Source organism: Bactrocera dorsalis, chromosome 5 (genome assembly GCF_023373825.1).
Source record: "Bactrocera dorsalis isolate Fly_Bdor chromosome 5, ASM2337382v1, whole genome shotgun sequence".
In the NCBI taxonomy this organism is placed as follows: domain Eukaryota; kingdom Metazoa; phylum Arthropoda; class Insecta; order Diptera; family Tephritidae; genus Bactrocera; species Bactrocera dorsalis.
Genome location: NC_064307.1, coordinates 224549 through 245078, shown reverse-complemented (window position 1 = coordinate 245078; position 20530 = coordinate 224549). Strand labels below are relative to the sequence as shown.

At 34.8% G+C, this 20530-nt stretch overlaps 5 protein-coding genes across 5 annotated transcripts; all 5 read left to right on the top strand.

Annotated features, from left to right (window-relative positions):
* Nucleotides 1–1620: 1620 nt before the first annotated feature.
* On the top strand, nucleotides 1621–2650 carry LOC115066598 (uncharacterized). Its single transcript, XM_029553032.2, has 2 exons — nucleotides 1621–1656; nucleotides 1722–2650. Exons 1-2 carry the CDS (start codon nucleotides 1648–1650, stop codon nucleotides 2562–2564), a joined length of 852 nt encoding a protein of 283 aa, XP_029408892.2. The 5' UTR covers nucleotides 1621–1647; the 3' UTR covers nucleotides 2565–2650.
* Nucleotides 2651–9005: 6355 nt separating this feature from the next.
* LOC105232779 (uncharacterized) lies at nucleotides 9006–10860 on the top strand. The gene is made up of 2 exons (XM_011214604.4): nucleotides 9006–9243; nucleotides 9334–10860. The coding sequence occupies exons 1-2, from the start codon at nucleotides 9241–9243 to the stop codon at nucleotides 10624–10626; spliced, it is 1296 nt and encodes a 431-aa protein (XP_011212906.2). The 5' UTR covers nucleotides 9006–9240; the 3' UTR covers nucleotides 10627–10860.
* Nucleotides 10861–13448: 2588 nt separating this feature from the next.
* Nucleotides 13449–14314, top strand: LOC125778673 (uncharacterized). Its single transcript, XM_049457626.1, has 2 exons — nucleotides 13449–13592; nucleotides 13715–14314. Exons 1-2 carry the CDS (start codon nucleotides 13590–13592, stop codon nucleotides 14246–14248), a joined length of 537 nt encoding a protein of 178 aa, XP_049313583.1. The 5' UTR covers nucleotides 13449–13589; the 3' UTR covers nucleotides 14249–14314.
* Nucleotides 14315–15197: 883 nt separating this feature from the next.
* LOC125778674 (adhesive plaque matrix protein-like) lies at nucleotides 15198–15952 on the top strand. Its single transcript, XM_049457627.1, has 2 exons — nucleotides 15198–15351; nucleotides 15458–15952. Exons 1-2 carry the CDS (start codon nucleotides 15349–15351, stop codon nucleotides 15884–15886), a joined length of 432 nt encoding a protein of 143 aa, XP_049313584.1. The 5' UTR covers nucleotides 15198–15348; the 3' UTR covers nucleotides 15887–15952.
* A 1998-nt stretch (nucleotides 15953–17950) lies between these two features.
* Nucleotides 17951–18829, top strand: LOC125778672 (DNA translocase FtsK-like). The gene is made up of 2 exons (XM_049457625.1): nucleotides 17951–18085; nucleotides 18192–18829. Exons 1-2 carry the CDS (start codon nucleotides 18083–18085, stop codon nucleotides 18762–18764), a joined length of 576 nt encoding a protein of 191 aa, XP_049313582.1. The 5' UTR covers nucleotides 17951–18082; the 3' UTR covers nucleotides 18765–18829.
* The last annotated feature ends 1701 nt before the right edge of the window (nucleotides 18830–20530 follow it).

The following is a 20530-nucleotide window of genomic DNA, read 5'->3' as shown; positions in this document are numbered from 1 at the left end:
CAGCACGCAGAGAAGAAAATATACCAGCCGTAGCTAAGAGTGTACAAGAAGACCGCAAGGAGTCGATTCGGCAACAATTCGGACATATGCGTCCGTACAAAATACTGTTTGTGCAAGAACTGAAGCTGCTCGATCTTCCCAAGTTCCAAGAATGAATTCTTCATTAAATTTAAAGTTTCTGTGTTTTTTTTCTTTAAAAAAATAGGGAAACTCCAAATGGATCACCCTTTATGAAAACAGAAAATAAAATAAGGTCCCACAGCTTTATTCCCTATATTCTGCAAAATTTATTATTTTATCTAAATTTGCCGATTCGAAACATACTAATTTCGAAACTATTTAAAACAGATTGCAATTCTGCTTTTCATCAAAAAACGGCATAGTCTGTATAATACGTATATAAAATATTTCTATACATAACTGAAAGTCCAAGCTGTACATTTGTCGGAAGCACCGATATCGGTCCACGATAGCATTTAGCTTACATACAAAATGAACAATCAAAAAAGGCTTGGAAGATGGACCTTCACGAAATTTTGCATGAATACGTACGAGTATTAATGTCCGCAGTAACGCTATAATTTCTAAAACGGAGTTTCAGCTGCCCTGTAAAATTTTCTTAGTTGACAATATATTTTCTCCGAATTTCGCATGAATTGCTGTCCGCAGTAACGCTAAAATCTTCGAATAAAATTTTCAGATTGAACCATATACCTGCCAAACCGACCAAAATCATGTTCTTGGTTCCCTGGTAACTATATTACTTATATCACCAATATAACGATTTCCGATCCTTTGGTTGTCTTTTCCCTTATATACTCAATTTATCTAATGTATCCTTATATCATCTACTTCTCTCTTGCAAATTACGAGAGTATGAAATAGAGGGCATTTATTTTGCTCAATTCACCAAAAGTAATATTATTAATATAATGAAATAAATATTGCAAGTTTTGGTGCATTATAAAAAAATAAAACCAAATTTAAATTTCATTTCTATTAATCAAAAACTGCGACTGCGTGTATACTAGTACGAGTACAAATATTATTTTGTGGTTTTCAAATAATACAATAGTATAAAAGCAGTTGCAATACAAATTTAAACTTAAGAATTCCCATCGTTTCATAATCGGTGATCGCACCAGTTACGTGTTTAATATTTATCAATATCAATATATGAAAATAAGCAATATCTGACGATTTGTAGATATATAAATAAACATGCAATAATTTCAATGCAAATTTTTTTAAATTTATAAATTTGTACCTGTATATGATTTTATAATGTTCCTACAAATACATAAATTTCCAATCAATTTTCAACTGGAATGCTTTTGAATTTTGGTAAATACTTTGAATGCAACTAATTACGACACGGGTTAATAAGAGTTATTGCTAGCATCTTAGTGGTTTTTGAAACAAATTTAACTCCGGATATATTTTATTTATTGGTACGGTTTTTTGCAGCATTGTTTTAAGAGAAAACAATGTACATTATTAATCGAAAATGGATGATAAAATTTAGTATTTTCAATTTGGCAGTTCGTTTCTTAGTTTAATTTGATTATTTTTATATTGCTTTATATAAAATGTATAAACTCAGACGAAGTCTACTAGACCGTTAAATTCATTCATACAAAGTGCAACATGGTACGAGTACGTATTGAACAAAACACTCTTTTAAACATGTATTATATTATATCAAACGTTTTTCTATTAAGGTAATTTTTATTCTTCAAATGATATTATGTTGTATATTCGTTTATGGTGATGTGGTGCCTCTAGAAGAATCCGTCAATGAGCATATTTATTTTATTCCAATTGAAATTGAAAAGGAAAAAAGTCAGATAAAGGATGAGAGTTTGAATTATCTTAGCATTCGATCAGATTTCGACAAGCAGAATCTATCTAATGGATATTATAATGAACGTAAGAACAGCATTGAAAAAGATGACAACAAATCAGTGGAATACTTACGAAATTATGCCAATATGTTTAATTACATTAATTATATGTATGGTCACAACATTTATAGCAACAATACATATAGTGGAAATCGTAATGCGGTTCAATTCAATTCTCCAAGAAATCGTGAAGTGTATTATATTACTTTAAAGCCTTTGGATATTATCGATTCTCAACTTCGTAATTATAAACATGAAACAATGATTAAATTGAAAGACGAGAATGTCGGATCAGCATTTATTTCACCTACTATCGTCGTTGAATATAAATCATATATAAATAATAAATCAGGTAAACGATTCAAAAGTTATTCAAATGCACCAGAATCTATTTTTCACACACAAGTTAATGTAAACTCTCCGGGGTCTAAATTAAATGTGGCTAACAGTTTTCCTCTTTTAAATGATATAAGCACTGAAGTCAGTGACGTCGACGAAATATTGGAGCTTGTAATAGACCAACCAATACCGGAGACTGATAAAGCTATATACTCGGTTGAAGTTATATGCACTCCTGATATGACCAAAGTAAACCTCTGTTCGGATTTACGAGACGACGGTTACCATTATGATCGGCCCAGGGATAATTTCTTTGATTGATCTTTTTGTTTTGACTAACTAGCATTAGTAAAAAAATATTCTGCAAGCTCTTATATACATACATATATTATTTTAATCATACAAAAAAGTACATATGCTAATAAACATACTTTTAGGCTGAAAAAAGATACAATTGTTTTGAATTCACTTCTGTTTCCGATTGTTTGAATTTAAACGAGTTTAATATAAGTCATACACACATACATATAGACCAAAATATACTAACGCAATCATTATATTCAACCTTCAACAGCATAAGCTTTTAATACTATATAAACTCTGATGCAGATATATTCCTCTCCAATTGCCGAAAGCTAAAAATTTTCTGTGCTTAACAAAATGTTCAGGTCTTTTATTACACTCTGTTTCATGTTGGTAGAGAATATAATAGTTTTGTTCAGTGGACGGTTGTACGTATCACTTAAAAGTATGCGAGATATATAAGTGTATGAATATATAAATAAATGGGGACGACGAGACAAGTTGAAATTCGGGTGACTGTCTGTGCGTACGTCCATGCAAGTTATAACCTTAATAAAAATGACATATCTTGATGTAACTTGGTATGACCGTCCCTTGGTAAAAATGTAAGGACGAGTTCGTAGATGGGCGTAATAGGGCTTCCACACCCATCCACACCCACAAAAAGAAATTAACCGAAAACTTATAAAGTACCATAACTTACCACTTATTTAAAATACAAGTGGCACCTGTGAGTAAACATTGTTTTAGAAAGTAGGCATGGACCCGCCCTCTAATAAGTTTAATGTACATGACTCCTAAATCAATAAAGCTTCAACAATCAAATTCGCCAAGCGCAAATATTATAAGAACTCCTATCGACAGTGTAAAAATAGATGAAACCGAATGATAACCCCATTCACTCTCGATATAACGATATTCTTAACAAGTAGGGATGGCAGAACATTTCATACTCTTGCAACTTACAAGTAATAAAGCCGGGAAAATACCTACAGGTACATAAAAGTTGTTAGTTATATGGGGTCTGGGGCAAGTTTTTACCCGATTTCATACATCCAAGAACAAATATGCACCGTTATAAGAAAAACACGCTCTCTCAATTGTATCAAGATAACTCACATATTGGCTGACGTATGCGGTATAAAGTCAACAGGTGGCACATCACAAATGCACTATTGGTGCAAAGTTTAAGCCTTATATTTTAATTCATTCTTGATTTCTGTGCTGGAAAGTGAAAGTTTCAAATGGAATTTAAAATTGTATTACATGAGAAATAGGTGTGGCTGCCGTCCAATTTCACCGAAAATCAGCGGAAATCAACATAAAACTGGGAGAATCCTTTCTTGATAGCAGCATGTCTGTGTGTTACAAATGGGTTGAAAGGGACAATACTTCCCTAAGCGCCATTATCTTAATATATAAAAATCACGTGTCACATTGTTTGTTTGCGATGGACTCCTAAACTACTGAACCGATTTTAATGAAATTTTTAACACTGTGTGCAGTTTGGTCCAACTTGAAAGATAGGATAGTTTATAATTCTCCTTATAGTCGCATTATTTATTTATTGCAAATTATTTGTTTATTATTAGCAAAGAGCTATCCACCAGTTAGTGGCGCTAACAGCGGTATTGAGTGCGCTATGCTACAGTAGATGGCGCTACAAACATTAAAAACATTAAATGAAAATGCGTTGTTTGAAGTTTATATTATTTGTGGTAAAGTTATACGAGTCTACGACTTCCAAAAAAAATAAAAATTGGGCGGGGCGAAGTTCGCCGGGTCAGCTAGTATCAAATATAAAGATTTTCGAACTTCCGGGCGACTTTGTACCATATACATATATGAGATGTAAGTTATTATAATAAAATTGAGATAGCGTGTTTTTCTTATAACGGTGCAGCTTTGAGCTTAAAATGAATGAAATCGGGTGAAAACTCGCCCTAGATCCCATATAACTAATAAGCCTTACGTAACTGACGGTACTTCCCTGGCTTTAATCCGTGTAAGTTGCGAGAGTATGAAATATTCGGTTATACTCGAACTTAGCTCTTCCTTACATGTTTTTACTAAAATTTGTTACATTGATCGCTTTGTCTATCTTATCTTATCTATCCGAGCTCACCCATTTTAAAATTTTCAACCTTTAAAAATAATTCGGTCGCTATACTAAGTATCATTAAATATAGACAACTGTAAATCAGTTCTTTTTCTAATTCTACCCTTCAAAGAACGTTCAACAGAGATATTGCAATCAAACGCGTCGAACTTTTCATACTTTATGTTAGAGCATGGTCATGAATCATTCAATAGCATTATTATTCCGACTAACTTATTTAAAAGCAAGCGCGCGTTCTATCCTCATAAATCTTTATATTGCGCGTGCACAAGTCATCTTCAACCATGCTTTTTTTTAAATATTATTTCAATCTTGATAAGTCATTGCTAGCTTTGAAGACTAGTTCTCAGTATTTAAATGGACCATTCCCCTTAGTTTAGTAAAAGTCTGAGAACCTGTTTGTCTTAATTTATAACTCTTTGATACATATAAAATCTAAAGTTGGCACTCATCGATTGTATGAGCGGGCGATCGGTGCTTCGTAAAAAGACACACAAAAAGAAAGGAAGGGCTAAGTTCGGGTGCAACCGAATGTTTTATTTTCTGGCTACTTGCAAGAATCAAAGCCAAGGAAATGCCTTAGATATCAAACATGAACCAAAAGATCGGAATATAAACAATTTTATGTACATTTACATATACTATACACTGACCGACATATTCGGCGTAAGGTTTGTTAAAAAAACAGAAATCGTGATACGTATGTAGTATATGGGAGTTGGGGTAGTATCGACCCTATGTTATCTATTACCTATTATCATGCCATACGATCACTAATCATATGAAGTAAATTCAGCCGGATGTTCGGAAACCCTGATAATATTATATGGGAGCTAGGTCAAGTTCCGCCTAATTTACATTGTTTTGAGTAAAACAAGCTCTTCGTTTTCATTTATATAACTCACAGATTGGCTAATATATGCAGGAAAAGTCACCCGAAAGTTCGAAAATCTTTATAGTAGTTATATGCGGGCTCAGGAAGTATTGGCCCAGTTCAATTGTATATGCCAAACATTGATCGATATTTTCGGTCAAAAGTCAACTACTGATACTAGGGTCCACATATTCGGTAGCTAGGGGATTAAGCAGTTTTGGTTGGACTTGGACAATTTTTGGTGGCACACTCTAAAAGCATTATTCGTGCTAAGTTTTATTCTGTTATATTAATTGCTTCTTGATTTGTGTACTGGAAATTGAAAGAATCAAATGTAATTCAAAATTGTGTAATATGGGATGTAGGCTTGGTTGTAGTCCGATTTCGCTGATTTCCGCACTGTAATGTAGGAATATAAGAACAATGCTACATATTAAATATACAAAATCGGTCTGTCGGGTCTGTCGGATCCTGAGATATGTGATTTCACCAAAAAGTGAAAAGATACTGCGTCCACATTCCAATTTTCACAGCGCCTCCCTTAAAGACCTCTCATACCATATCAGAGGTAAAATTTAATGTCTCTGACATAATTAGTTATAGTTTTATAGCGAATTTAGTAGCTTTGAACAGTAAAGTTATATGGGGAGTTGGCGGTGTTATCTCCTGATGTCAACCATTTTCAGACTATCGATAGTTCTTATAATATTTGTGTTAATTAAATTTGGTTGTTGAGACCATGCCCACCTTTTTTAAGTTTGCGATCCACTGTACCAAATTACAGTTTAATATCTTAAGGTAGTGCTAAGTTATGGGACTTTAAAATTTCGGTTTTCGGTTAATGGCGTTTTGTGGGCTTAGCAGTGATCCGATTACGCCCATCTACGAATTCGTACTTTTATACACTGAACAGGGTATATTAAATTTGTCACGAAGTTTGTAACACCCAGAAGGAAGCGTCGGGGACCCAATGAAGTATATATTCAAATGATCAGTATCCGTCCGTCCGTCTGTATATATACGAATTAGTCCCTCCGTTTTTAAGATATCGTTTTGAAATTTTGTAAACATCATTTTCTCTTCAAGGAGCTGCTCATTTGTCGATAATCGATATCGGACCACTATAACATATAGCTGCCATACAAATTGAACGATCGGCATCAAGTTTTTGTATGCAAAACTTTCACATTTGACAAACTCTGTTCACGAAATTTGGTATGCATTATTTTCTAAAGCAACAATGTATTTCCCGAAGAAATTGTTCAGATCGGTTCACTATAGCATATAGCTGTCATACAAACTGAATGATCGGAATCAAATGCTTGTATGGGAAACTTCCTCATTTAACGATATATCTTCAAGAAATTTATATATAGAAACAATGTAATATCGAAAGAAATTGTTCAGATCGGCTCACTAAAGCATATAACTGGCATAGAAACCGAACGATCGGAATCGATGGCTTGTTTGGAAAACTTTCGCATTTGACATGGTATCTTCACAAAATTTGACATGGATTACTGCTTAAGCTAATAACATAATCTCCGCAAAAATTGTTCAGATCGGATTACTATAGCATATAGCTTCCATACAAACTGGACACATAGTTACTAAAAGAAATATACTTGTGAAGGGTATATTAGCTTCGGTGCAGCCGAAGTTAACGCTTTTTCTTGTTTTTACTAAGGAACGCGCATACCAAGCTTCTTCAAGATATTTGAATTTTTACTTAAGACGGACGGACAGACAGACATTCACCCGGCTATAATCCTACATCTATCTTGATTATTTTTAGGTGATACATACACCCGTTAAGTGAACAAAACTAGAATACTCTGTAGCAACATGTTGCAGGAGTATAAAAATATACTTCTGTGTTTATGCGTATATGTGTACATATGTATATAAAGAAGAGGTGATAGTCTAACAGTTGCAAAAAAATAAAGCAAATTAGAATTTCATTTACATAAATTTTAACAAAACCGAAGACAATATCAATTATAGAGGGGAAAGAGTGTTATTAAGTAAAAAAAAAAGTTAAATATTATGCAGACATAGAGACGCGTTTCTGGGATTATGCAAACAATAAAAACTAATGAACTCCTCAATTCTGAAGAATCTGAGTGTTAAAACTATATGTAGATAAATATGAAAAATAATATGAGAGTATTCTATTATATTATTGTATGTATATGTCTATCGGTTAGTGGCTTTTATAGCCGATGGCAAACCAAGTGGCAAACGATTACCTTAATTAGCTATTTCGATAGTAACTATAGTGCTTTATTTATTGAGAATTCGTGTGGATTTGTTAATATTTATGACCAGCGCTGCTCTTAAAAGACATTCACTAATTTGCATAAGCGTTTTTAGCACATACGTACGTATGCACATGATAGTATATGCCCACTTTGAGGTCTAACAAGTTTACAAAGAAAAGAAGAAATATTTCTCCATGTTTTCAACCAAACTGCTTAAAATATTTATGTAACCCCGCGATCGTTTTTGAAAGTGAGAGACTTTATTAAAAAATTAAAACTAAACAAAATTATGACGGCTCGAACTAACAAATCTAGGTAGATATATGTGAAATCGTATCTCTAAATATAATAATAACAATAGTGCTTATTTCAATCTAACTTTAAGAAGGAACCACAGTGGATATGTTAACTTGGTCTCCTGTTAACATTTAAACATTTCACCCAAGGTTAAAGAAATACTAAACTCAGAAAGCTAGTAGGACGCTCTTTAAACCTCTTTTGATCAAGTAATACTTAGAAAGGGCATTTACATAACAACATGAATTGTTCAAGAAGTTAAAATATCAGAAGACCAATATCGATGGTCTTACAGAATAAAATTTGTAGATAAATCCAACAACTTGGAATAGTTTTCTAATAATAATATTTATTATGTTATTTATAATAATTATATTGATATATATTTTGGATAGCATATACTACAAAATGGGCTGAAAAAGCGAGCGTCCCTGTTGCGTCCAAAAAATTTTGTTTGTGAGTTTTATAAAAATACTTCCTTGGTGTTTGTTAAGGGGTACCTATAAAAGGTGGTTAAATTGTGACACCTTATCCTGATGAAGTAAATTACAACGTTATTTGATGAGTTTAAACAAAATTTATGCATTATTTTACCTTTTTATAAAATTTTAATAACCTCTATTTTAGATATAAAAGACCTAGAAAACTCTCTCTGAAACTACCATCATATATACTTTCGAACATTTGGCATAAGTCATTGTGAATTTGCTTTAAATAGGAATACTAGTAACTTGACAACGATTTTGCGTAGTGCTAATATTTGCTTAACTTTTATATGTTCTTTCTGTAGTCATATTATTTACATAAATAAACGAGAATGACAATATTAGGACTTGATATATAAACATGTATGAATGTTTGTATGTATTATAAAAAGTTTTGTTGGTAGATGTCACTTGTGCGTAAAATGCTGAGTGTGTTTGTAAAGATAACGAAAATAGAAAAAAATGCTAAGAGATAAATAATTTGGCGAAAAAGAATGTAAAGGGAAACGATAGAATTGCTTATGGTCTGTGCCAATTTACATCACAGGGACCAACATCATGTAACACAATCGCTTTATATATAAATAACTTGAAATCTTATTTGTTCTTCATTAGAGTTGTGGCTTCACTACTGCTCAGTTGCTAACTTTCTAAGAAGATGGTAAGATTGTTGTTCTTTTGATGTTGGTTTCTTTGTAAAGCAGTTTGAAATACAAAAATTATTTGTTTCGAAACTTTGTCTACTGTCTAGAGACTTTTAATCGTTGTTTTCGCATTCATCGCAGCTGTGACTGCTGATATCAGTCATTTGCCTTCAAATGAGTATTTGCCTCCCATTCAAGACGTTGCACCAGTTGAAGCTCCTGTCTCCAATTCGATCCCAGATGTTGCTCTGCCTGCTTCTGCTTATGTAACACTTCCAGTTGAAGCTACGCCAGCTCATGTTTTGGCCGATGACGGTTACCGTTATAAGACACACCGTCGTGTTGTATACCGCCGCAACCGTCGCGATGTGAGCCATTTGCCATCCAACGAATACTTGCCACCAGTTCAGGAAGCACCAGTTGCTGCACCATCAAATGAATACTTGCCACCTGTACAACAGGCGGCTCCAGCTCCAGCTCCAGCTCCAGTGCCAGTTCCAGTGGAAGTTGTTCCATCTCATATTTTGGCCGATGACGGTTATCGTTATAAAACACACCGTCGTGTTGTATACCGCCGCAACCGTCGCGATGTGAGCCATTTGCCATCCAACGAATACTTGCCACCAGTTCAGGAAGCACCAGTTGCTGCACCATCAAATGAATACTTGCCACCAGTTCAACAAGCGGCTCCAGCGCCAGTATCAGTGGAAGCCGCTCCATCTCATATTTTGGCCGATGACGGTTATCGTTATAAAACACACCGTCGTGTTGTATATCGTCGCAACCGACGCGATGTGAGCCATTTGCCATCCAACGAATACTTGCCACCAGTTCAGGAAGCACCAGTTGCTGCACCATCAAATGAATACTTGCCACCTGTGCAGCAGGCGGTTCCAGCCCCAGTTCCAGTGGAAGTTGTTCCATCTCATGTTTTGGCCGATGATGGTTATCGTTATAAGACACACCGTCGTGTTGTATACCGCCGCAACCGTCGCGATGTGAGTCATTTGCCCTCCATCGAATACTTGCCACCAGTTCAGGAAGCACCAGTTGCTGCACCATCAAATGAATACTTGCCACCTGTACAGCAGGCGGTTCCAGCCCCAGTTCCAGTGGAAGTTGTTCCATCTCATGTTTTGGCCGATGATGGTTATCGTTATAAGACACACCGTCGTGTTGTATATCGTCGCAACCGACGCGATGTGAGCCATTTGCCTTCCAACGAATACTTGCCACCAGTTCAGGAAGCACCTGTTGCTGCACCATCAAATGATTACTTGCCACCTGTTCAACAGGCGGCACCAGCTCCAGCCCTGGTTGAAGCTACCCCAGCTCATGTTTTGTCTGATGATGGATATCGCTACAAAACCCATCGTCGCGTTATTTACCGTCGTCAATAATGATTTTATTTAAGAAGACAGAATTATTCATTAAGTAAGAGAATAGGTTAATGAGACCTATCTGGGTTAGTAGATATGTATCTGAATTTGTATTATTTGTGTGTCCAATTGTATACAGAATTACAAAGCAATAACATCATTATACTCGTAAAAATATAAAGTATGTTATTTTTATATCTGAAATTTAGTGCACTATGAAATTCAATTAGTAAGTGAAACTCAATTTGCAAAATCTTCAAACGCTGTACATACATATGTAATTTAATTTTCTGTGTGGTTTTGTTAACTTTCTTTACTTCCATTAATTGAATTTATGAATTTATATATTAGGAATTATATTCCGGCTGTTTGTTTTTTGAATTTCGTGGCTATGTATTGTATAAAGCGCTACAGAGCTCGTATCTGGCAATACTATACATCTTTAAAAGGTCTTGACATAACATACAAAACGACACTATGCATGCGTGTAAACATAGAGTTCACTAACGCCGAAATTCACGCTATTTTAAAGTTTTCCTTCGTTTAAGGCAAATCCGCTAGATGAAGGTAATAGAAAGTTGCCGTCTAGATGGAAACAGATTATGGAACAAAACGGCGCACATTTCAACTAAATCCGATCACTGTAACACTTTGTATAAATTTGACAACCTAATACATCACCAATTTATTGGTGCTTTATACAAAAAGGCAGAAGGGAGATATTTTCCAACCTAATATGTTTGTACATATATGTATATGTATGTACATGGAGAGAGAGACTGATTTTTATACACTTGCAACCAGTTGCTACAAAGTATTATAGTCTTGTTCACCTAACGGTTATACGTATCACCTAAAACTAATCGAGATAGATATAGGGTTATATATATATAAATGATCAGAATGACGAGTACAATATAAGTATATAAATCCGGCTTTCTGCCTTTCCGTGCCTTGAATAAACATTGAGATATCTTGATGAAACTTGGTATGTAGGTTCCTTAGTACAAAAAAAAAAATCGAGTTCCTAGATGTGCATAAACGGACCACTACCACACTCACAAATCACCACTACCCGAAAACATATAAAATGCCATAACTTTGCACTAAATTAAGATGCAAAACTCTAATTTGGCATAGGGCATCTTAGTAGCCAGGGGCACACGTGGGCAAAAATTTTTTTAAAAAGTAGGCGAGGCCCCACCCTCTAATAAGTTTAATGTACATATCTCATGAGCCAAAAAAGCTACAATAGCCAAATTCGTCCGGCTCAAATATTATAAGAACTTCTACCGAGAGTATGAAAATGGATGAAATCGGAAGATAATCCCGCTCACTCCCCATATAACGGAACTGTTAAAAACTACTTAAAGCGCGATAAATCAATAGATTTATTAGATATATTAAATTTTACCTACGAGATGGTATGACAAAGCTTTATAGGGACCGGGGTAAAAATTGGACAATGGGCAAGGCACCGCCCACATTTTGGTGAAATCTCATATCTCGGGAACTGACGGACCGAAAATTTAGTTCATGGAATTCTTTTTACAATCGAACACCAATACGTCTACTTCCCATATAGCACAATTTGAAATTCCACTTGATTCGTTCAGTTTTTAGTACACAAATCAATAAGCAATTAATATAACGGGATAAAACTTTGCACGAATAATTTCTTTAGTGTGTGCCACCAAATGACCGAAAGCTGTTTAAATCTAATTAAAACTGTTCAAGCCCCTAGGTACCGAATATCTAGACCCCGGTACCTATAGTTTAGTCAAAAATGTCTATCAATGTGTGAGATATATAACTGAAATTAAAGGATAGTCCTTATCTCATAATGGTATGCCTGTATGTCAAAGATGGGTTAAAGCGGGCCAATACTTCCCTTAGCCCCACATACTTAAGCGGGTTTTCTAGTCTAGAAATTTAAAAAAATCGAAAATTTTTGTTTTCATAATTCGATAGTTGATATTCAAAAATATCTCTTTAAAAGGATTTTTCAAAACTCAAATTATTTTCAAAGTTATAGCCATTTTAGTGACGTGGCAACTAGACCGGTTGAGCGAATGTCGTACTCGTATAACGTAAAACTTTAAACGTGTTTTTCTCAAAACTTTTTTTTTTGATGCGGTAGCCACAATATCTCAAGTTCTATTTGAAATTTGGTATAAATATTCTTTAAATATATCTCTGTCACTCGAAGCAACAAAAAATAAAAACTTGAAATTTATAATATTTAAAGAAAAATCGACAAAATTGAAAAGTTAGTGAAAAAATCGTCCTGTTTTTTGAGTAGCCGCCATTTTAAGAAAAAAAATTCTGCTTCATGACATAGCGACATTCGTACTTATTAAGAATCTGTCATTGTTTTATTTTTCAGATGACGACGAAATCATGGCGATGAGGACACAGCCTCTATTTTCCCCCTTTTCTTCAAGGATGCATAACTTGATGAAATTTTTTTTTTTAATTTATTTTGTGTACTCTTCTAAGTTTAATAAACAAATGATAAAAAAAAACGGATAGTAAATATATCTAGTGCTTCTTTTTTATTAATTGTTGAAAAAAGCTCGAAATTCGAGCCTCTAGACTAGAATACCCCATAATATAAAGTTTTTCGAACTTCCGGGTGACTTTATGCTGGATATATCGGCCAATATGTCAGTTATCCCTATCTATATGATTGGTTTTACATCTTAAAGTATTTCCCGGGCTTTGATTCTTGAAAGTTGCAAGAGTTTAACATGTTCGGTTGCACTCGAACTTAGACCTTCCTTAGTTGTTGATTATACATATTTACATGCATTTTTAGTTCTAACAGAACTGGTCTACTACCGACACTCGTTTTTGCAAGTATTCATTAGTGAGCACCTATCATGTTAATCCTGCTAATTAAGCAGATATAAAAGAAGCTAAATTTCTGAAAAGATATCATTTTCAATAAGTTTCTTCACTGATTGGGAGACAAACTAATCAGAATGGTAAGATAAAGAAGATAAGGACAAAGTCCAATTTAGGTCGAATAGTATCCTGTATTACCCGATATTGCTTCTAGGTATTTGTAAAAGTCCGGTATTACTTATAATTATTCTATTTCTTCCAGAAAATTTATTTTTTGGTTTGCGCTTTGGTGGCATCTGTGACCGCTGATGTTAGCAACATAAGCAATGAATACCTTCCACCAACTTATGCTGCTGCTGCTTCCGCTCCAGTACAGACTTATAGTGCTCCAGTGTCGGCTCCTTCTTACACCGCTCCAGAACAAAGCTTTGATGTTGCTGCTCCCAGTGTCTTAGCAGAACCAGAATACGCAGCCTCGGCACCAGTTGCTTCGCATAGTTTCTCCTCGTCAGACGGTTACCGGTACAAAACTCAAAGGCGTGTAGTATACCGTCATCGTCAACGTCGTGGTGCTCTTTCAACCGAATATTTGCCTCCAGCCGCTTCTTCACCTTCCGTTGAATACTTGCCTCCATCTTATCAATCGGAAACGTATGCGCCAGCTGCATCCTATCAGTCTGAGTCATACGCTGAACCTTCTTATGCAGAATCTGCTCCCGGCCATACCTTTTCTTCTAATGATGGTTATCGTTACAAAACTGCTCGTCGTCGCGTATACCGTCGTCGCCTATATTAAATCGGAAACATATGAAAATCATTGGCGAATATAAAAATAATGAATAATAATTATAACAATGGAAAATTTTATTATTTTATTTACGTTAAGGAATTCGGCAAAGAAACTGACTTGAAATTATTTGTCTCACACATTGACTTCTATTTTCTGTCAAAAGCCAACTATAGGTACTATAAGGGTCCGCATATTCGATATCTAGTGACTTGTGTTCTGGTGCGATTTCAAGAATTTTTGGTCCTAAGGTGGCATATTTCAAAGGCACTGTTCGTGCAAATTTTAATCTTGTTTTATAAATTATTTCTTTATTCGTATACTAGAAAGTGCAGGAATCAAAAAGAACTTAAAATTTTATTATGGGCGAAGTAGTCGGGGTTGTAGTCTGATTTGAACATTTTTCTAAAAGTCGGCAGATTTAATATTCGTTGAATTCAATATTTTCTGATGGTATAAAATATGAGTAAGAAAGGACTAAGTTCGGGTGCAATCGAACATTCAATACTCTTACAACTTGCAAGAATCAAAGACAGGGAAACACAATACGATGTGAAATGTCAACCAGAGGATCGGAATCTAAGCAATTTTATATATCATACACTGACCGACATATTCGTTATAAGATTGATAGAAAAACGAAAATCATTATACATATAATATATATTATATAAATATTTATTATAAGGGGTTGGGATGGAATCGATCCGTTTTTATCTATTAACTATTATCATGACACATACTAACAAAATGTTCCCTAGCTTCATTAATGTACTCTATATACAATCCCCAACCAGCTGAAGTTGGAAACTAAATTTTATCGAAAACCAGAATTGCGTTGACGTATGTGAGATTATGCTTACCAGGAAAAAGAGGTAAATTTTATTTTAATCACAATAGAACTGGTTTATAAACTTAAAATATTTATTTATTGCTTGCCTAATCTGCAGATGTACGCTTGTGTCACCTTTATTTACTTATTTGAAGAAATGCTGTTGCGACAGCTTTGCGCATCATTCTAAGCAGACTATAAAACAGGCTAATTTTTGAACAAAATATCACTTTCATTTGGTTTCTGTAGCGATTAAGAGATAAACTATGTAGTTAAAATGGTAAGATAACAAACATAAGGACAAAGGCATATTGAATTGAATATTACCTGTTTTTCAATCTTTTCGCGAAAGCACCACATATTAATTTTAATTTTTGTTCTTCCAGAAAATTTATTTTTTGGGTGGTGTTTTGGTGGCATCTGTGAACGCTGATGTTAGCAACATAAGCAATGAATACCTTCCACCAACTTCTGCTGCTGCTGCTTCCGCTCCAGTACAGACTTATAGTGCTCCAGTGTCGGCTCCTTCTTCCACCGCTTCAGAACAAAGCTTTGATGTTGCTGCTCCCAGTGTCTTAGCAGAACCTGAATATTTGCCTCCAGCAGCTTCTTCACCTTCCGTTGAATACTTGCCTCCATCTTATCAATCGGAAACGTATGCGCCAGCTGCATCTCATCAGTCTGGGTCAGACGCTGAACCTTCTTATGCAGAATCTGCTCCCGGCCATACCTTTTCTTCTAATGATGGTTATCGTTCCAAACCTGCTCGTCCTCGCGCATACCGTCGTCGCGCATACCGTCATCGCCTATTTTAAATCGGAAACAAATGAAAATCATTGGCGAATATAAAAATAACGAATAATAATTATAACAATGGAAAATTTTATTATTTTATTTACGTAAAGAAATTCGGCTAAGAAACTGACCTGAAATTATTTGTCTCACATATTGACCTCTATTTTCTGTCAAAAGCCAACTATAGGTACTATAAGGGTCCGCGTATTTGATATCTAGTGACTTGTGTTCTGGTGCGATTTCAAGAATTCTTGGTCCTAAGGTGGCATATTTCAAAGGCACTGTTCGTGCAAATTTTAATCTTGTTTTATAAATTATTTCTTTATTCGTATACTAGAAAGTGCAGGAATCAAAAGGAACTTAAAATTTTATTATAGGCGAAGTAGTCGTGGCTGTAGTCTGATTTGAACATTTTTATAAAAGTCGGCAGATTTAATATTCGTTGAATTCAATATTTTCTGATGGTATAAAGTATGAGTAAGAAAGGACTAAGTTCGGGTGCAATCGAACATTTAATACTCTTGCAACTTGCAAGAATCAAAGACAGGGAAACACAATACGATGTAAAATGTCAACCAGAGGATCGGAATCTAAGCAATTTTATATATCATACACTGACCGACATATTCGTTATAAGATTGATAGAAAAACGAAAATCATTATACATATAATATATATTATAAAAATATTTATTATAAGGGGTTGGGATGGAATCGATCCGTTTTTATCTATTAACTATTATCATGACACATACTAACAAAATGTTGCCTAGCTTCATTAATGTACCCTAAATACAATACCCAACCAGCTGAAGTAAAGTCAGCCCGATGTTCGAAAATCCTAGTTATATAGGGCCAAGTTTTCGCTCACATTTATTTATTTTAGGCATATACTGTTATGAGTAAAACACGTTCTGCAATTATACGCTGAACAGGGTATATTAAGTTTGTCACAAAGTTTGTAGCACCCAGAAGGAAGCGTCGGAGACCCTATAAAGTACATATATATATAAATGATCAGTATGTTGAGCTGGGTTGATTTAGCCATATCTGCCATACAAACTGAACGATCTGAAAAAAGTTCTAGTAGGGAAAACTTTTGCATTTGACGTGGTATCTTTAAAAAATTTGAAATTTTTGGATTACTCCGAAAACATTGTTCAGATCGGATTACTATAGCAAATAGCTTCCATATAAACTGAACACATAGTTTCTAAAAGACATGCACCTGTGAAGGGTATGTTAGCTTCGGTGCAGACGAAGTTAACGTTTTTTCTTGTTTTCATTGAGATAACTCAAATACTGGCCGATATATGCGGTATAAAGTCACGCAGAAGTTCGAAAATCTTTATATTAGGTTTATGACCCACTTCAACCCATATTTAGATACACAGAGTTACTATTGTCAGTAAAGTATTCTGAAGTGTTTGAGAATCGCCGATTAAGAGTGAGAGATCTTAACGGCTTAGTTGGAAACTAAATTTTATCGAAAACCAGAATTGCGTTGACGTATGTGAAACAACGCTTACCAGGAAAAAATCACGTGAAAGCAGGTCAAATATCAAGGTTATGTTGACAGTTTTCTTTGATTATGCAGGCGCGGTGCACTCCGAATTCCGTATTCGCCTGATTTAACTCCGTGTGACTTCTGGCTATTCAACAAACTCAAACGATCTTCTCGAGGAATCCGTTTTGACTCAATTGAAGCTATTAAATGTGAATCATTACGCATTGTAGGCCAAGGGTGATTACTTAGACATACAGTCAAATGAACTGGTGTTAACTGTGTTATTATAAAAAATATGTATTTTTTTTCTATCATGGCGATTTCAAATATCTCAATGTAAGACTTATCTTCAATTTTGGCATTGTAATAGCATTATAACGCTAAATAGTAGAGTACGTCCAACTGCAGGATGCTTGTTGAGTGCTTTTAATAATTTAGAATAAAAGGGGGATTGAAAGTTTTTTGCAATTTTGTCAAGAGGTAAATTTTATTTTAATCACAATAGAACTGGTTTATAAACTTAAAATATTTATTTATTGCTTGCATAATCTGCAGCTGTACGCTTGTGTCACCTTTATTTACTTATTTGAAGAAATGCTGTTGCGACAGCTTTGCGCATCATTCTAAGCAGACTATAAAACAGGCTAATTTTTGAACAAAGTATCACTTTCATTTGGTTTCTGTACCGATTAAGAGATAAACTATTTAAAATGGTAAGATAATAAACATAAGGACAAAGGCATATTGAATTGAATATTGCCTGTTTTTCAATCTTTTCGCGAAAGTACCACATATTAATTTTAATTTTTGTTCTTCCAGAAAATTTCTTTTTTGGTTTGTGTTTTGGTGGCATCTGTGACCGCTGATGTTAGCAACATAAGCAATGAATACCTTCCACCAACTTATGCTGCTGCTGCTTCCGCTCCAGTACAGACTTATAGTGCTCCAGTGTCGGCTCCTTCTTACACCGCTCCAGAACAAAGCTTTGATGTTGCTGCTCCCAGTGTCTTAGCAGAACCAGAATACGCAGCCTCGGCTCCAGTTGCTTCGCATAGTTTCTCCTCGTCAGACGGTTACCGGTACAAAACTCAAAGGCGTGTAGTATACCGTCATCGTCAACGTCGTGGTGCTCTTTCAACCGAATATTTGCCTCCAGCAGCTTCTTCACCTTCCGTTGAATACTTGTCTCCAGATGCATTTCCTGCAGTTTCTTCTTATTCTGCTGCCCCATCTTATCAATCGGAAACGTATGCGCCAGCTGCATCCTATCAATCTGAGTCATACGCTGAACCTTCTTATGCAGAATCTGCTCCCGGCCATACCTTTTCTTCTAATGATGGTTATCGTTACAAAACTGCTCGTCGTCGCGTTTACCGTCGTCGCCGATACTAAATCAGTAATATGTGAAAAACATTGACGTAAACGAAGACAACTAGTAATAAATAATCCAATCGAAACATTATAATTTTATTTATATTGGGAAATTCTGGGGGAAATATTGAAGTTAAGTTCTCGTATGTTTTGAATGACATCAATGTGATATGTTCTTAATTTTGAGAACTTGCTTCATTAAGTCATATCCACATTAACACCGAATTTAGGACATGCTTTTCTAAAATTTCCTTCTTTATTCTCTTGCCACGTGTTGTTACAGAGTATAATAGTTTTTTCCACTTAACAAATAAGTTAGATATAGGGTTATATATATATATATATATACATATATACACACAAGTACATATTAATAATCAAAATGAATAAACGAGTTCAAATCCGGATGACTGTCTGTCCGTCCGTCGGCCTGTGCAATCTGTACCTTGAGTAAATGTTGAGATAATTTGATGAAACTTGGTACACATGTTTCTCGCCATCGTAAGACAATTGATATTGCAGATGGGGGTAATTGAACCACTAAAAAATTGGTCGCGACCCTTCGCTTTAATTAGTTTATTTTAAATATACCCTAAACCACTTTAGCTACAAAAACCAAATTTGCTCAGGACAAATCCCTTAAGCTCCCCTACCGGCAGTGTAAAAATACACAAAATCGGAGGATAACCCCAAATACCGATACTGTTAAAAACTAATTAAATTTTACACCCGAGATGGTATAAGCAGGCTTAGTAGCAGGCAGGGTAAACTTTGTCCGATTTTAAGGTGAAATCACATATCTTGAGACCTGACCGATCGATTTTAACCAAATTTGGTACGTGAGATTCTTTTGACATTCCTATGTAAGTATAATAACAGTGTGAAAAGGAATTCAACCGTACCTACTTATCATATAACACAATTTTAATTTCCGTCTTTCCTTTCCAGTGTAGAAATTAATACAACTTTGCGCGAATAATGCCTTTGAGTATACATTCTTATTATCAAAAATTGTCTCAATCCAACAAAAACTATATAGTTGACTTTTTACTGCAAATATCGGCCAATATGTTAGATATGATCTTTTCCTGTCAATGTTATGTCTGTGCCGAAAGTGGGCTAAATCGGGTCGATACTACTCCCCAACTATACTATTTTCGTTTTTCTAATAACGTTATGTCGAATAATTTTTCCGCTAAGACATTATTCCATCAGTGTAAATTGAAATTTCCAGAACGGAAGGGAGCGAACCATTGTTGTGTTACACGAACTGATATAGCATGGTCTCCTTAAAGTTCACAAATTTCATTGGTGGCTTGCGTGGCATTCTTTGCTTTTTTATACAAAACTTTCAAAGTATAGCGAATTTCTTCATTATTTTCACTAATTTTTGAACAGCCGTAACTTTTTTTCAACTTCCCCGAATTTAATTTTTTTTGCACAATGTGATTGGTAGCCGAGGAGATATACGACTGCAACGACATCTTATGACAAAATACGAAAAGACTTTTTTGACCATCCAATATTACTTAAAACTATTTAGGTTTTAAGTCGATTATTGCATTTAAAGTAAAATTGATTATTTCGTTACAAAGAGTGCTTTATTCGACCGTCCTGAGCTAATAGTTAAATTGTTGGCAAATAAAACGCATATACCTTATTTCATATTTTCTCTTAAAAACGAATTGTGTTGACAATGCGGGCAAGAAGAATAAGCTGATATTCAATTTATTTCAAAACTAGAAGACTCGTCTACGCTTTACTGTGGAACACACATAGATAATACA